We start from the raw sequence: 18,549 nt of genomic DNA on the forward strand, positions 1-18,549 counted from the left end.
TTCAATCAAGATGCCCTTCAATCTAATTGTTTTAATCTATTTTAAAATGAGAATTTGGCAACAACAGTACTTTATTGCTCTGAGAGAGCTTTAGTCAGAGAGAAGAGAGTCAATTAAAAAGTTCATTATTTCGTAACTACCAGCTACCAATTTCCCTTACATTCAAATCCCCATGAAGATTTACACCCACAATGTAAGTGGCTAAGCACCCCAGTCAAGAGACACGTTCTCAGCAGAGAGGTCTGAGCCCACCTAGCCGATATTCTATGTCTCCAAGAGACCCATTTCAAAACGGACTCACACCCTGGGATCTTAACTAAAACATACCCACACCAATTCCATGCCACCTCTCCTAACAAAACCAGATTAACTTCTATATTGATTAGCAATTGAGTGTCATTCACACTTCACTCTCAACATTTAGACACAGAGAGGAGATATGTTGTGATTATAGGCACTCTAAACAATATCCTCTACACCATCGCTAGCATTTACGCCCCCAACACAGAACAAAGGAACTTCCTACACAAGATCATGCACTTAATATCAACGATTCAACAGGGTACCACAATCATTTGATGAGACTTCAATCATATCATGGACCTGACTCTAGACAGCACCATGGCTCACAATGGCCCAGACACAATGGCCCATGGCACAGACACAAACATTTCTACACCTCAACCACTATTAAGATGCATGGAGAGTGCTTCACAGAGGGGAAAGAGGGTACAAGGGGTCTTACACCAAATTGTGCACGGTAGCATTGGGCAGGTAGATTGATCCGTCCATGCACCTTTGATGTTGACCTTGAAGGACCTGTATGATAACTCACACCGGAGCCCTTGAGGATCAATGACTTATTACTACATAACCAGACCTTCTCCCAAGAGTTACAAACAGCATGGACCTATTTTTTTGCAGAAAACTCGACCCCAGACAAGCCGCAGACCATCATATGGCAGGCTCACAAAGCGGTAGCCCGAGGCCTTTTAATCTGTAGAGCGTCTTATCTCAAAAAACGCACTCAAACCCAGTTGAAGGAGTGGCAAAAAATTCTATATGACTTGACGATACTAAACCAGGTCTCGCCATTACCCTCCCTACGAGACCAAATTGCCCAAGTAATGAGGCAGCTCAACCAGCTGTTCAAGCTCTATAACAAGCGCCTTTTGACGCAGATCCTTAATGTGGGTTTTCTGTTTGACCCCTTCTCCATAACCAATGGCTCCAGACAAGGATGCCCACTGTCACCGCTACGTTACGTTTTGGCACTAGAATCATTGGCAACCATGATCAGAACACATAGAGCCATCCATGAGATTCAAATTGGGGGCAAGGAATACATTGCGAATATCTTCATAGATGATATTCTACTCACTCTATCACTACCCCACATCTCCCTACCATATTTACTAACAACCATAGAGCAATATGGTGACCATTCATATTATAAGCTAAACCTCTCTAAGATGCAAGCAATGCTGATAGGGGTCCAAACAGCAACATTAGCATCAATACGCGCCTCTTTCCCACTTTGCTGGAGAAAAGACTACATTACATTATAGGCACCCTGACCACTTCAGCTTATTGAAGTGATCTGGGTGCGCTGTCCCAGTCAGTTTAACCCTGAAGTTGTGATTACTGCAGTTATTGCTAAACTGCAATAATTACCTTGCAGGGTTAATTACACCTCTAGTGGCTAACAGACAACATCGAGAGGTGCTTCCGGGTCATTAGGCGACTTTTGGTCGCCTGACGCTGGACGTCCTCACCCTCTGCATTAGGACGTACAGCATCAGCTAAAACCCTTATAGGAAAGCAATCAATGGACATCGCTGATGGATTCAGATAAGTGACAAAAGGGTGGTTAACCCTTTTTGCCCTGGAGGGAGCACAAGCAGGGGCACTAGGAATACAATTTTGGATTCCTAGCCTATAATTTCTCTTTAACTTTGCCTGTTAATAGCCATTCAGAAGTACACCTGATTTAATCTCAATGATGTCGCCACAAGCCAGGGAATGTAAGAACAAATCACCCTTGGGGCCAGATCTCCTTTCCTATTAGGCAAAGAAAGAATGGACAGGGGTGCCTTGGAGCAATGATGTCAAAGTCTATTGTTAGCATCACAATCCTGTTAGCATTTATCCTATATAAATCCCTTTCACTGACAGTATGTAGTATATATTATAGGAATTAAAATAGAAAAAGTGTAATAACTAGACATGTGCACCAGGGAAATTTTCGTATTGAACGAATAATTTCATACTAAATATAAATTTAATTAATCAAACCCGAATTTCGTCCACAAAGCATTCATTTTCGGATAAAATTAGTTAAAAAATAAGTTTTATTTTATTAATTAAAAAAAAGTAAGGAGGGAGCCGGTAGCGCTACCAGCTCCCTCCTTGTAATAAATAACCATTCCTACCCTCACCCCTACATTAAAACCTATGGGGGTCACTATGACCCCCATATTAATAAAAGAGAGGTTAAATCCTCTCGCATGCCCCTACTCGCGGCATGCCGCGAGTAGTGGCATGTCGCCTAAACAAATTGAGCAGTGGATGGGGACCCTTAATAAATAAAGGGGGGACCTAATGTCCCCCTGGTGCCCACCCATGACCGGTGGGGGTTAATCCCTCTGCAGCACGGAGTCTATTAAAGTAACGAAACGGTAATGCATTCGGCATTTGCCCTTTCATTTAGTAAACGAATATGAAAAAAAAAAAAAATTCGGACAAAATCGATTTATACGAAAACGAATGTACATGTCTAGTAACAACCATGACAAACTTCACCTTAATTCGGTGAGAAAGCCACCTTTTTCCTTTCTTATTTGGTCACGGGTTACATGCGGTATAGCTTGAAGGCCTAATGTGAGATTTTCAACGATTTCCTCCATTTCTTGCTGTTTAAGTCTATTTTTTAGCATCTCAAACCTAATTCTCTCTTCATCACTTTCGCATTCATCCGACATATCCACGCTATTTTTCAGTTCACTTAGTTTCAGCTTCTCAACAAACTCCATTTCTGCTGGAATAAAAAAAAAAAAAAAATCAGTGCACCATGTAAAATGGTTAGTAAGCTAAACATACAGTGAAATATAATACGGCTTTTAAATGTTTGCTCACATTGCTATTGATGCATATGTGCTAGAAAATGGAATAAAAAACAAAATGTTAATATTAATAGCAACGGCATGCAGAAAAAAAAAAAGAATGCAATAGCAAAATTTGTATTTCCGCTTAACTACGCAAACTCTGTTTCCACCAAAATCAAACAACCTGTACGTATCTGAATGATAACACAGGAGCACCTAAACACATGCAGTATCATTGTATGCAATTAAAATACACAATCCATTGAAAGGAACACGTTTAAAGGACCATAACAATGTCCCTGACATGGACTTACTTTTAGAGGTTAAACTGTTCATGAACGGTTTAGCCCCAGAGACTCCTCTCCAGCACCGTTTCGGCCTGTCCCCTTCAATATCCGCTCTCTGAAAGTCTTCTGGTCTGCTGACGTTCTAAGCCTAAGTTCTTAAAACAAAACGGCTGGAGAAACGTACATATGTTTCTCGAACCTTTTTGTGAACATTTAGATAAATAAATAAAATGTGCCTTACCATAAATTTTCCAACGGGATGGTCCAAATATATGTTCTATCCAATCCCTCCTTTAAAGGAAGAGCGAGTTTCTACTTGATTTTTCCCCCTTTAGACTTTGCATCAAAATCCTCATCTTACATATGTATTAGTGAAGCTGTTGGCACTGAATTTTTAAACATGCTTACCTATTAACACACGTGATTGGCTGGACAATTATTGCTGCTGCATGGACTTAAATAAAACAAGAAAACTATGTACACAAACCAAAAATTTTATGGTGGGGAAAAAGTGATTAAAAGCCCCTTCCACCTAAAGTCAGTGGATAGTCAATACATTGTTAAACACAGATCTGCACACACCAGTTAAGCCATAAGACTTGCTTTTCCAAAAAATCTCGAATTTGCAGTGAGATTACTACTGCAAGGTATTCTTGGTGGGCATATGCAAACTAGTTTAACAAAGTTTATTGGCTCATTATTCCATTTAAACATGGATTCCTTGGAGTGTATGTTTGCTGTATACAACCACCATAACTTTCTTGGTTTGTGCTCCGCAAGTAATGCAAAGCCTCAATAGCTTTAACAATGAAACAACTGTCCATGAGTGGTTCACTGGCTTTGCATCACTTCCTGAGTTGTGTTTCAAAGCTGGTGTATAAAGCAATTTGCATATGCCCACCCAGAATCCCTTTCCATAGTAACATCACTGCAAATTTGAGATTTCTGTGGGAAAAGCAAGACTTATGGCTTGACTGGTGTGTGCAGATCTGTTTTTTTTTTGTTTGTTTTTTACATTCTTTATTTTTGTGGATAAAGCATGATGTTACAATATTACATGTTTGGCAATATAATGAACAAACAACACAGTAATTTCAACATGTTGCGGGGACTATCCATTTTTATAGTTTTAATAGCTTTTACAGCCCTCTCTTTCCTGTTCTCCTGCGGGGTTTGGTGATGTGCAGGGGGGCTCCTTTCCTACGGCAGTGGGTGCCCTTATGCTCGTTATTGTGAATTTACGTGTGGCATTAACGAATGGCATATCTGGGAGGGTGATCTGCTGGTGAAGCTCGGTTAGTGCTGTGGGTGCCCATATGCTTAGTAGTGGCATGGTATATGTGGCTTGTGCCTAAGGCACGTCTATAAGTGTGGGTACCTGGCATGGGTCCTGATGGACCTGGGCATAGGGCTTAGTGCTATAATTGAGCGAAAAAGCTGTATTCGCTTACCGAGTGTGAGGGATACGGGCAATATTAACTCTGCTTTGTGCACTCAAAATAAGGGGGGGGGGGGGGGGAATTAACTTGGTCATATAACCTGAGCCGTAGCTTACGGAGTCAGTGGGAGGAAGTTATCTAAGAAGGGGGATTAACAGTCCAGGGAACTGTTGGTGCTCCTGCTGTCTACAACAGGTAGAGATACATGGAACTTGCGTGGCTGTAACTGTATCAGGTAGGCAGGGAAGCAACTTGCGGACTCTCTCCTCTGGGCACAAAGGGGGTGATATCTGCCACAGTCCAAGGTGGTCGAGCTGTTTCTTGTGCTGCTTGCGCCGGTATGCCCAATGATCTGAGGAATGCCGGTATTTCAGAAGTGTGTAGTAGCTTAAATGTCACGCCAGCCTTGTCCGCTTGTAGTCTGCGTGGGCCCCACTTGTAGGGGATGGCTTGATCCCGTAGTAGTTGTGTGACCTGACGAAACGATTTCCTCCACTGTATAGTGTGTCTTGAATAGTCTCTGTAAAATGCTAGTTGTGCCCCTTCAAACGGCACTGTGGGAGAGTCTCTCGTAGCCCCCATAAGTATTCCTCGGTCAGAGTCTCTCACAAATTTTATCAGGACGTCGCTAACTCCTTCTTGTGGCATAGAGGTCGCCCTGGAGAGCCTGAAGCAGGAGTCAATCATTACCTGCTTCGCTTGCCGTGGTGTCAGCAGCGTGGCGATGAACCGTCGGCAGAAATGTGGCAGTTCGGTGCCAGAGATGGTCTCTGGTACTCCCCGAACCCTCAGGTTCCGTGCCTTGTGCCTGTCTTCCATGTCCGCCAGTTGTGCTTGCTGGTCGGCACACTGCTTGCGTAGGGCGTTCAGTGCGGCATCTGTGGCATTTTGCGCCAGCGTTGTACCTTCGCGCTCTCCTCCACTGCTGCCACCCTGTTGGTTAGCGTAGCAATATCCTCCCTCACCATTGCCATATCTGCCTGAAACATGATCTTGATTTCTTTCACCAGGGCTTTGATATCCGCTTTGGTGGCTGGTGCGGAGTCTCCCTGATCCAGGGGTCCCTGAGGTGTCTGGCGCCCTCGGCTCAGTATGGAGGGTTCAGTGTAGTGGCTATCCTCGTCTGAGGATTGGGAGGTGTAAGCCTCCGGCGCCATCTTAGGATTTGCCGGCCGCGTGGCTGCACTCCAGATCCTGCGCTCGGATCTGGCCACTGTTTTTTGTTTTTCTTCCCCATGATACAGGGAGTCCGTGCCCCATCTTTGGTGAGCTGGTGAGCCGGTATTTATCACCTCTGGGCAGCGTTTTTCGGCTCGATGCACGGAGCAGCAGTGCTGTGCGACTATCCTGCTTGGGTGCTGGCTCCGCCCCCCCCCTGCAGATCTGTTTTTAACATGTATTGACTATCCACTGACTTCAGGTGGAAGGGGTTTTCAATCACTTTTTCCCCACCATAACATGTTTGGTTACATTTAAGTCCATGCACTAGCAATAATTGACTGGTGTGTACAGATCCGTGTTTAACAATGTATTGAGTATCGATTAATTTTAAGACACATTTTTTTCCCCTTAACATACCGTGTGACAGCAAAACTGCGGTATGTAGTGAGTTTAAATTAAGACTAACTGCGGCTAGTAAGCCTTTCCAGCCTTCCAGCCAAAGGCTGCATCTTCCAGGACGTCTAATTTGCAGTAACATGTTTATCAGTGTAGTGGCTCTGCAAATCTTTCACTGACAGAAGTGTTTTCTTCCGCGCTTTCTATTTGTAGGCCGACACAATACTTGATCTTATCCACATTATCAAAGTAGATTTAGAAGCTGCCAGGTTCTCAGAGGTCTGAAGAAAGGCAAGAATACATTGTCTGAAATCTTTAGACATTTGCAGACAAGCAGTGAAACATAGGCAGCTCTGATTTTGGCTGAAGACAAAAGAAGGCAATTACCATTTCTGGCGTTATTTTGCAGAATTAATTCAATATATACTATACGCAAATCTATAAATCAAGAGAGCAGGAATACTCCAAGATATTGTCTTAGCTAACATAGCATATAAACAGGAATTCCATATTGAATTCTAGTGATTTTAATGTTCTGTAGTCCATGGGAGTTTAACATTGTCTGTTCAGAGCAAGACTCGGATTCTGAACAGGTTCTCTATTTATAATTATGTGTTTTAGGTTGGCAAATTTAAAAAAATATATATTCTTAATAAGAGACAGTATGTAAAATAACTCGTACACAAGCACTCACAACAAAACAGACGCTCTTAAGGAATAAGGCTGAACGCCAAACTGAAACAGAAAAATGTGTAATACTAATGTAAATATAGTTTATTGAACTTTTTGAGAGGCGACATTCCCCAGTTAACATTGGTATACACTGATTTATTCACGCTGCTAAATTCAAAAAACAAAATCTCACATTTTAGATATATCCAAATGATTAAAAAGGTACCATGCTACACCCCAAAAGGAGGGGGAAATGTATCTTACACAGTTTGCGTATAAACCACTTGTTGTGAACTTTACGTTACTTAAACTCTGGAAGTGGTTTTGATCTTTGTATCAAATGAAATGTTAACATTTAATACTTTTATCTTAGTCAATTGTGATAGGTAATTACAGGTATAATAAACTTTACACTGCTACATTTTATTTTGTTATCTGTAGCATGTTTCTTTAATAAATTACCTCTTACCCAGATTCAGTGCATAGAATGTTTAGACTTTAAGATACCACCTTGTCCTAGATCAGTGATGGCGAACCTATGGCACGCGTGCCACAGGTGGCACGCCGAGCCCTCTCTGTGGGCACGCGGCCACAGGTCCGCCATCACTGCAGAATAGGCGCCTGCCTGCCTGCCCGAAACGGCAGGCGCCTATTCTGCTTCCGGGTCGGGAGGCAGGGGGAGGGATCTGTGTAGCAGCTCCCCCTTTCCTCCCGCGCGATGCTGTGTGGAGCGTTGCCGAGCGTTACCATGGCAACGCTCCACACTGCATCGCGCGGGAGGACAGGGGAGCTGCTACACAGATCCCTCCCCCTGCAGTACTTACCACCACCGGACCACCAGGGATGGCTGTGTCCCCCCCCCCCACACTTCATTGAAGGTAAGAAGGAGGGGGGTGGGATACTAACACACCACCCCTACCCCCCCAGAAGTACCCTTACCCCCCCAGCAGCACCCCTACCCCCCAGAAGTACCCTTACCCCCCCTGCAGCACCCCACCCCAGCACCCTACCCCCCCACAGCACCACCCCTACCCACCACAGCACCCTACCCACCACAGCACCACCCCTACCCCCCAGCAGCAGCACCCCTACCCCCCCAGCACCACCCCTACCCACCACAGCACCACCCCTACCCACCACAGCACCACCCCTACCCACCACAGCACCACCCCTACCCCCCAGAAGTACCCTTACCCCCCCTGCAGCACCCCACCCCCCAGCACCACCCCTACCCACCACAGCACCACCCCTACCCCCCACCCCACCCCCCAGCAGCACCCTACCCCCCCAGCACCACCCCTACCCACCACAGCACCACCCCACAGCAGCACCCTACCCACCACAGCACCACCCCTACCCACCCCCCCAGCAGCACCCTACCCCCACAGCACCACCCCTACCCCCCCACAGCACCACCCTACTCCCCACAGCACCACCCTACCCCCCACAGCACCACCCACCGCACCCACCTCCACCACCCCCACAGCACCACCCCACCCCCCACAGCACCACCCCAACCCCCACAGCAACCACCCCAACCCCCAGCACCACCCCAACCCCCACAGCACCACCCCTACCCCCACAGCACCACCCCTACCCACCACAGCACCACCCCTACCCACCACAGCACCACCCCTACCCACCACAGAACCACCCCTACCCACCACAGAAACACCCCACCCCCCAGCAGCAACCCCACCCCCCCCCCCCCCAGCAGCACCCCCACCCCCCAGCAGTACCCCTACTCCCCACAAACAGTACCCCTACTCCCCCACAAACAGTACCCCCCCTTCCACACAGTACCCCTACCCCCCCAGTACCCCTTACCCCCCACAGCACAGCACCCCTCTCACACACACCCAGCACCCCCCCCACCCACACACACACACACCCAGCACCCCCCCCACACCACACACACACAACACCCACACCCCCCCCACACACAGCTCCCCCCCCCACACCACCCCACACACACAGCACCCCCCCACACACAGCACGCCCCCACACACACCACCCCCACACACACGCACCCCCCCACACACCACCCCACACACACACACACACACCCCCCCCACACACACACTGCACCCCTCCACACACCCCACCCCCCCCCCACACACACACCCAGCACCCCCCCCACACACACCCAGCAGCCCCCCCACACACACCCAGCACCCCGCCCCCCCCCACACACACAGCAGCCCCCCCACCCACACACACACAGCACCCCCCCCACACACCCAGCACCCCCCCACACACCCAGCACCCCCCCACACACCCAGCACCCCCCCACACACACACCCAGCACCCCCCACACACCCAGCACCCCCCCACACACACACCCAGCACCCCCCCCCCACACACACACAGCACCCCCCCCACACCACACACACACACAGCACACCCCCACACAACAGCACCCCCCCCTCCCCCACACACACACACCACCCCACACCACACAGCACCCCCCCACACACACACAGCACCCCCCACCCCACACACACACAGCACCCCCCCACCCACACACACACGCACCCCCCCCCACACACACACAGCACCCCCACACAGCACACAGCACCCCCCCCCACACACACACACAGCCACCCCCCCACACACAGCACCCCCCCCACACACAGCACCCCCCCCCCCCACACACACACACACAGCACCCCCCCCACACACACAAGCACCCCCCTCATACACACACACAGCACTCCCCTCATAACACACGACACAGCACCCCCCTCATGCACACACACAGCACCCCCCTCATACACACACACACAGCACCCCCCTCATACACACACACACAGCACCCCCCTCATACCACACACACACAGCACCCCCCTCATACACACACACACAGCACCCCCCTCATACACACACACAGCACCCCCCTCATACACACACACAGCACCCCCCTCATACACACACAGAGCACCCCTCATACACACACACAGCACCCCTCATACACACACACAGCACCCCTCAATCACACACACACACAGCACCCCTCATTTACACATACAACACGCACACCTCCCCCCCACACACACACGCAATTGCCGTGTTGGCACTTTAAGGAAAAAAAAGTTGGCATGTATTGCGGTTTGGGCACTCGGGCTCAAAAAGGTTCGCCATCACTGTCCTAGATGAATGTGACAACAAGTCAAGGTCTTGCCTACGTCAACCTTAAGTTTTGGTCCAAATAATAATTAAGATGTCTAGGTCATGACAATAGACTGATAAGGATGATTTTCTTTTAATTTTTACATATGAACAGTTTTTAACCCAAAGAGGTATAACTAACCCATACCTGTAGTAACTAGAAATGCTATACTATATATATTAAAAACCAAAAGAAAAACAAGTTACCTGCGCTCTCTCCTTAATCCCCATGTATTTTTAAACAAATTGAGTTTTTTTTTTAGTTACCTCCAATGGCCATGAGAGGATAAGCCCACCTGCCTACGTCAAGGCAGACCCCCCCAAGGTGGGTCCTAACTCTAACCATTCACCTTGCTTCCTTGAGCTTCTGGCAAAGATCTCTAATAAGACAGAAAGGGGTATTTTTTATATACACCCCTATATATTATTAACCCTTAATAGGGAACACCTGGGATGGGCGGCTGCATTGTAACAAGGCTGAGTGATACAAAAAATGGATACAAATGCAGAAAGATAAGTCCTGCACTCACTCCCATCACTGAGCGGCAGCAATGACTACAGTACATATATATACTATATATATGCCTGCTTGACCAATACTGGACAGACTTTCTTTGAAGGAAACTGAGACTGTGTGATTACCTGTACAATCAAAAAGGGTATGTTATACTTATACTTTGTATTGCAATCATATATTCATTTACTTCTATATACTATGCTTTTTAATATATTAACGGATTATTAAGTTTTTATATATCTATATTCATTTATATTCAATAAAATATTTTAAATAATAGAGACAAACGTATTGCTTTCTAATCCCTATTTATTCTATTCTCAATTATTTATACATTTTAAATAGAGAGACTCTACCAATTATATAATATTTTTGATAAAGATATCTGTATGGCCAGTCCTTCTATGCTTTAAGATATTATAGGAGTAAATAGGGGTACCAGCAGTTACACCATCAGTCAGTAATTCTCAAAAGCTCAGCTCTTCAATTTGTCTCATTGAAATAACAGGTTGTGTTTGAAAATCACAACCCAATACATTAAAGGAACACTATAGTCACCTAAATTACTTTAGCTAAATAAAGCAGTTTTAGTGTATAGATCATTCCCCTGCAATTTCACTGCTAAATTCACTGTCATTTAGGAGTTAAATCACTTTGTTTCTGTTTATGCAGCCCTAGCCACACCTCCCCTGGCTATGATTGACAGAGCTTGCATGAAAAAAAAAAAACAACTGGTTTAACTTTCAAACAGATGTAATTTACCTTAAATAATCGTATCTCAATCTCTAAATTGAACTTTAATCACATACAGGAGGCTCTTGCATAGTCTAGCAAGCTATTAACATAGCAGGGGATAAGAAAATCTTAATTAAACAGAACTTGCAATAAGGAAAGCCTAAATAGGGCTCTCTTTACAGGAAGTGTTTATGGAAGGCTGTGCAAGTCACATGCAGGGAGGTGTGACTAGGGTTCATAAACAAAGGGATTTAACTCCTAAATGGCAGATGTGACGAAGTGCCCTTCGCCGCTTTGTTGTGGAGAAGCCTATTTGCCAGCCTCCTGCCTCATGACTATGACCCCTGGAAGGTATTACCTGTTAAAGACTCTTTTAGCAGATTGGATTTTATAAGACTGTCCCTTTAAATAATTTGGAACAGTGCTGCAGCTTTAAATGGGCACTTCGGATGCAGCCGAAGTGCCGAAGTATTCGAAGTGGCCGCCATTCGACAAACGAACACGTGGCGGCGGCCATCTTTGTTCATTCGAACGAGGTCAGCGGTATGTGTAGCCAAATTCATGGAACTGAAATCGGCTAGACATTTTACCGAACACCGCTGACCCTTACCTTCTCCTACACTTCGTTTTTCAGCTCCAGAGACTAAGTCCCGTTTGAAATGGGACTTAGTCGTTTTTTCGGCATGAAATTGACCGGCCGCACAGCCCAAATCTATGGAACTGTTTTGGGCAGGAAATTGTGCTTGCGGTCGGTCATAAAGGGACCTCCAGCTAACTTTTGATCCACTGGGGGGATTTGAGACTGTCCTTATGATTTTCCTAATATAGGGATGTTAGTTTCAGACAAGATCTTCCTAAATTGTTAGGAGCCAAAAGTTCTTAGGGTTATTTTTCCCAAAAGACTTTGGTGTACTGAAGCAAAAAAGTGTTAAAACATAATACTTTAATAGGGAAATAAACGATCCTAACGTAAACAGTCACCAATTTAAATTGCAGCAGTATGATGGCTAGCTCTCAGCTAGCATCCAGACTTACTAGCACAGAAAAAATCGGGGTGTGTAGGTAGGGGGGGAGACATTAAGGGGAAGACACAACATAAAATGTGGACGCAGGTTGTGTGATGATCCAACACTGTGTGCACAGATATCGTTATTCCTCTAGTATGGGTCTACAAGTGGAATAACTTCCTACACTTTAGATGGAGACAAGTGTCAAAAATGTGTGGCGTAATGCACTTGTAACCAGGTAAATACAACAATAAATGTTTCGGATAAGGTAATGTATCAAAGCCCTTTCCAGAGAACAGATATTTCGCTACTTTCTAGTACTTCCATTGGGATGGATACAAGTGTGCACCATGTGTAACGTAATACGTATATAGCCAATTTACTCTATCACCAGGTATTCCAAGTGAATGAATACCGATGTCAGATCACCTTGTATAGTGCAATGTATTTTAACCACAGTTATTTGTCAACAAGTGTTCCGGGTAAGGCTGTTTTTCTCCCAGAGCACATATAAGTGGTTATTCTTTTTCACTGTATCCTCTCAGGGATTAGTTAGTGGTTCTAAGCCGTGAGAGGCTATTGGGAGTGAATACTTAGTTAAAGGTCTCTCTAGAGATGCGGTCGTCTCACCTAGAGAGTAGAGGAAAGAATTGGCTGCTGCTGTAATCCGTGTGGTAAGAAACAGATTACTAACATGATTAGCATGGAATATTAAAAGTAGTGTATCGGTTTCCCATAACTAAGCACTGTGTGAGAGATGTTAATGACACTAATTTAGGCAGCACGAGAGGTACTCTTGTCTCCCGATTCGGAGAGACCTTGAGACTAAGGCACCGCTATGGTGCTAACGGGTATTTCTCCCGTAATAGGCCAATGGCGGAGAGTCGGCACTGAAGAGTGATCAGATGTTTAGTCTGGTCTATGTTCTGTATCGCTTACTAGATTGCCTCTTAAGTTGGTGTCTGCCGTTAGTGTGTCAGTTTCCCATAACTACGCACTGTTTGGGAAAGGTTAATGACACTCGATTGGGCAGCACGAGAGATATCCTTGTCTCCCAGTTCGAAGAGACCTTTAGACTGCGTGGCCGCTTTGGTGCTAACGGGTATTTCTCCCGTGATGGGCCAATAGTGGGGAGTCGGCACTGGAGAGTGATCAGATGTTTAGTCTGGTCTATGTACCGTGTCGCTTTCTGGATTACCTCTTAGTTTGGTGCCTGCCGTTACGGGTACCACTATCCGTCATATATCGTCATATGATGTTAGAGGCTAGTTGGGCGGCCCAAATACTTTCGTCAGAGAGTTTCCTATAGCTAGTCATAGAGGTTTAGAGCAGGAGAAAGACAGAAAGATGCCTTCGAGGGCATCCGTTATAGTAAAGCAGGGGTGAAGGTAATTTGCTAGCGAGGGAAGTAAAGTCTTGGTAGAAGTAGCAGAGTAGTAGGATAATTAAATAATGTGTGGAGACCATCGGTCGGTCAATCAAATACACTATTTTATTGCTGACCCAAGAGCCCTGGTGCCTTGGTTGGTATCCCGAACAATCAAAGAATTTGTTTGGAGTTGTCTCAGGAGCAGTTAGGTGTACAGCGTATCTGATTTAGTTTAGAATAATGTCGGAAAGACCTTTATATATGTCTATATGTCTTTCCGACATTATTCTAAACTAAATCAGATACGCTGTACACCTAACTGCTCCTGAGACAACTCCAAACAAATTCTTTGATTGTTCGGGATACCAACCAAGGCACCAGGGCTCTTGGGTCAGCAATAAAATAGTGTATTTGATTGACCGACCGATGGTCTCCACACATTATTTAATTATCCTACTACTCTGCTACTTCTACCAAGACTTTACTTCCCTCGCTAGCAAATTACCTTCACCCCTGCTTTACTATAACGGATGCCCTCGAAGGCATCTTTCTGTCTTTCTCCTGCTCTAAACCTCTATGACTGGCTATAGGAAACTCTCTGACGAAAGTATTTGGGCCGCCCAACTAGCCGCTAACATCATATGACGATATATGACGGATAGTGGTACCCGTAACGGCAGGCACCAAACTAAGAGGTAATCCAGAAAGCGACACGGTACATAGACCAGACTAAACATCTGATCACTCTCCAGTGCCGACTCCCCACTATTGGCCCATCACGGGAGAAATACCCGTTAGCACCAAAGCGGCCACGCAGACTAAAGGTCTCTTCGAACTGGGAGACAAGGATATCTCTCGTGCTGCCCAATCGAGTGTCATTAACCTTTCCCAAACAGTGCGTAGTTATGGGAAACTGACACACTAACGGCAGACACCAACTTAAGAGGCAATCTAGTAAGCGATACAGAACATAGACCAGACTAAACATCTGATCACTCTTCAGTGCCGACTCTCCACCATTGGCCTATTACGGGAGAAATACCCGTTAGCACCATAGCGGTCACTTAGTCTCAAGGTCTCTCCGAATCGGGAGACAAGAGTACCTCTCGTGCTGCCTAAATTAGTGTCATTAACATCTCTCACACAGTGCTTAGTTATGGGAAACCGATACACTACTTTTAATATTCCATGCTAATCATGTTAGTAATCTGTTTCTTACCACACGGATTACAGCAGCAGCCAATTCTTTCCTCTACTCTCTAGGTGAGACGACCGCATCTCTAGAGAGACCTTTAACTAAGTATTCACTCCCAATAGCCTCTCACGGCTTAGAACCACTAACTAATCCCTGAGAGGATACAGTGAAAAAGAATAACCACTTATATGTGCTCTGGGAGAAAAACAGCCTTACCCGGAACACTTGTTGACAAATAACTGTGGTTAAAATACATTGCGCTATACAAGGTGATCTGACATCGGTATTCATTCACTTGGAATACCTGGTGATAGAGTAAATTGGCTATATACGTATTACGTTACACATGGTGCACACTTGTATCCATCCCAATGGAAGTACTAGAAAGTAGCGAAATATCTGTTCTCTGGAAAGGGCTTTGATACATTACCTTATCCGAAACATTTATTGTTGTATTTACCTGGTTACAAGTGCATTACGCTACACATTTTTGACACTTGTCTCCATCTAAAGTGTAGGAAGTTATTCCACTTGTAGACCCATACTAGAGGAATAACGATATCTGTGCACACAGTGTTGGATCATCACACAACCTGCGTCCACATTTTATGTTGTGTCTTCCCCTTAATGTCTCCCCCCCTACCTACACACCCCGATTTTTTCTGTGCTAGTAAGTCTGGATGCTAGCTGAGAGCTAGCCATCATACTGCTGCAATTTAAATTGGTGACTGTTTACGTTAGGATCGTTTATTTCCCTATTAAAGTATTATGTTTTAACGCTTTTTTGCTTCAGTACACCAAAGTCTTTTGGGAAAAATAACCCTAAGAACTTTTGGCTCCTAACAATTTAGGAAGATCTTGTCTGAAACTAACATCCCTATATTAGGAAAATCATAAGGACAGTCTCTTCTCCCTTTGCACTTTATACCTTGAGGGTTACCCCCTCCCTGTCCGGCCACACCTGAGAATCTCATGGGCCAACCCACTTCTTTATTACTGGGGGGATTTGGCTGATTTTTGGAAGTGTTTATGTTTGAAGTATGCTGATTCCAAATATGTAATTGTTATGGAGATTGAATGTATAGTTTTAAAGTTACAGTGTATGTGTAAAAACTGTATTTTTACTGTATGCTATAATTATGTTATGTGTTTATCTGAGGGGAGGAGACGTGGGGGTGGTACCATGTAGGTGATTGGTTAATTTCAACCTCCCCCTGGGAGTGTCCTGTGTGTACCTTTTTGTAATAAAAAGCAAGCTGGGTGTTCCAGTCCTCAGACCTCTTCTGACCCTTAATACGTAGCCTTGTCTCGTTATTGGATGGAACTGCTATATCACACTGGGGATTGCTATGCTCTGCATATTCCCCTGAGCTCTTAATCACTTAGCTCTTTTAAGAGCTTGTTCCAGATATGCTCTCCTGGAGGAGAGGTCTTCCCCACACGGTCCTGGAGGACAGAAGCCGATCCAGGGTGGAAGGAAGACGGCGCGGCTCCAGTTAAGCTACGGCGGTTGTGGAGTCTGCGGTGGTTGTGGTGTCCTCTGCAGTGCTTGGAGACCTCTGAGAGCGCTAGGAGCATCCATCAACGGAGGGTACTCGGTCGGAGTACACGGAGCTCCGTTACATTGGTGGCAGCGGTGGGATGGCGTCCTAGTGCGAGGAGAAGCAGCTCAGAGACACTGGTAACGTTTGGAGTTACAATTGAGGGCAACGCTAGCCATTGGGCAGCGCCCCTGGCTACAACAGGATGGAATCAGCTGGTTTGCGGACAGCGTTCCATGATGAGGATGAGGAGGAGGCCGCAGATTACAGGGATGCAGCCAGAAAGGAACTCTGGTATGATGCCCTGGAAGATGCCCAGTGGCGGCGAGGTGAGAGTCTCCCCAGTGATGAGCAGCGGCTACAGAAGCGTGTGGCAATGCGAATGTGTCTATTGGGAGAGCAGCCCCTGGATGAGTGGGTGGCAAGACTAGAGACCCTGGTATGGCGAGAGATCGGGCTAGACAACGCATACCAGGCCCTCTGGTGGCATACCATTCGACTTACTCCCTGGACAGCCGAGCACGACTTACCGGAGGGGGATGATTATGATGGTCCTGGTCTACTTCAGGATGCCATGGAGGAGGAGCCTGATTTCGGCCGCACAGAGGAGTCTAGGTTTTGGGACATCTACGACTATCGGATGGGCATGTATGTCTGGGCTGACGAACGCGAGGTGAGAAAAGACATGACCCACCTGGTAACAAGGGAGTGGGAGCTGGAGCAAGACTACCTACACCTGCTCAGCTTCATGCAGCCCCAACCTACCCGACAAGCAGAACCAGACCTCCCTGACTGGTCCGGCGATGCCCTCCAGATGGCAGGTAGAGATGGGACCGAGGTCTCTCTACCGGCCCTACAGGGATGCTGGGCAGCCAACCCAGATCTCCAGCAGCAGTGTGAACCCCAGGGGGCCGAAGGTGTCGTCCTTCCCCCCCCAGCGGCAGTGTGTACCCCAGGGAGCTGAAGGTGCCGTCCTTCCTCCCCAGCGGCAGTGTGTACCCCAGGGGGCCGAAGGTGTCGTCCATCCCCCCCCAGCGGCCGTGTGAACCCCAGGGAGCTGAAGGTGTCGGCCTTCCTCCCCAGCGACAGTGTGAGTTACAGGGGGCCGAAGGTGTCGTCCTTCCCCCCCAGCAGCAGTGTGTCCTACAGAGAGCAGAGACAGTTGGTCCCTCTCTCCAGCAGCAGGACAATGTTACGGGAGTGGAGACAGGCGGTCTCCCTCTCCAGCGGCAGCCTGTGTTTCAGGGAGAGGAGCACAGCACCCCCTCTCCCCAGCGGCAGCTTCCCCTAACAAGGGGAGACACCAATCCCCCAGACGGCGCAGATGGGACCGTGGTCTCTGTGCCTGACCTACAGGGATGCTGGACAGCCTGCCCAGATCCCCAACTGCTCTCACCGGGACAAAAGGAGGAGGGGGTAAGTACAAATTCCCCTCCCCAGCTAACTCCTAGCGTGGCACCAGGGTTAACAGAGGTGAGGTTAACCCCTACTGACTTCCATGTTCCCTTGGCTACTGAGCTGGACTATGGTCACAGTACCCCAGCAGACGAGCTGGCAGCTGGGCAGAGTGCAGTCGGCCTCTGCCCTACCTTTGTCCCTGATCCAGAGCCTGATGTCCTGCAGGCTACCCCAGTGGAAGAGATGGCAGCAGGGCAGAGTGCAGTCGGCCTCTGCCCTACCTTTGTCCCTGATCCAGAACCTGATGTCCTGCAGGCTACCCCAGCGGAAGAGCTGGCAGCTGGGCAGAGTGCAGTCGGCCTCTGCCCTACCTTTGTCCCGGATCCAGAACCTGATGTCCTGCAGGCTACCCCAGCGGAAGAGCTGGCAGCTGGGCAGAGTGCAGTCGGCCTCTGCCCTACCTTTGTCCCTGGTCCAGAGCCTGAGGTCCTGAGGGCTACCCCAGCAGAAGAGCTGGCATCAGGGCAGAGCGCCGCTGGCCTCTGCCCTTCAAGTTCCCT

The 18,549-nt window shown here is 47.2% G+C and overlaps 1 protein-coding gene across 1 annotated transcript in view; it reads right to left on the reverse strand.

Moving 5' to 3' along the window:
- The window catches only part of LRRC27 (leucine rich repeat containing 27), a 54,012-nt gene that overhangs the window by 10,426 nt on the left and 25,037 nt on the right, over positions 1 to 18,549 (reverse strand). Inside the window, exon 6 of the mRNA XM_063435334.1 lies at positions 2,803 to 3,037. Coding sequence (XP_063291404.1) covers positions 2,803 to 3,037 — 235 coding nt within the window. The remainder of the gene's footprint in view (positions 1 to 2,802; positions 3,038 to 18,549) is intronic.

Source organism: Pelobates fuscus, chromosome 10 (assembly GCF_036172605.1).
Source record: "Pelobates fuscus isolate aPelFus1 chromosome 10, aPelFus1.pri, whole genome shotgun sequence".
Lineage (NCBI taxonomy): Eukaryota > Metazoa > Chordata > Amphibia > Anura > Pelobatidae > Pelobates > Pelobates fuscus.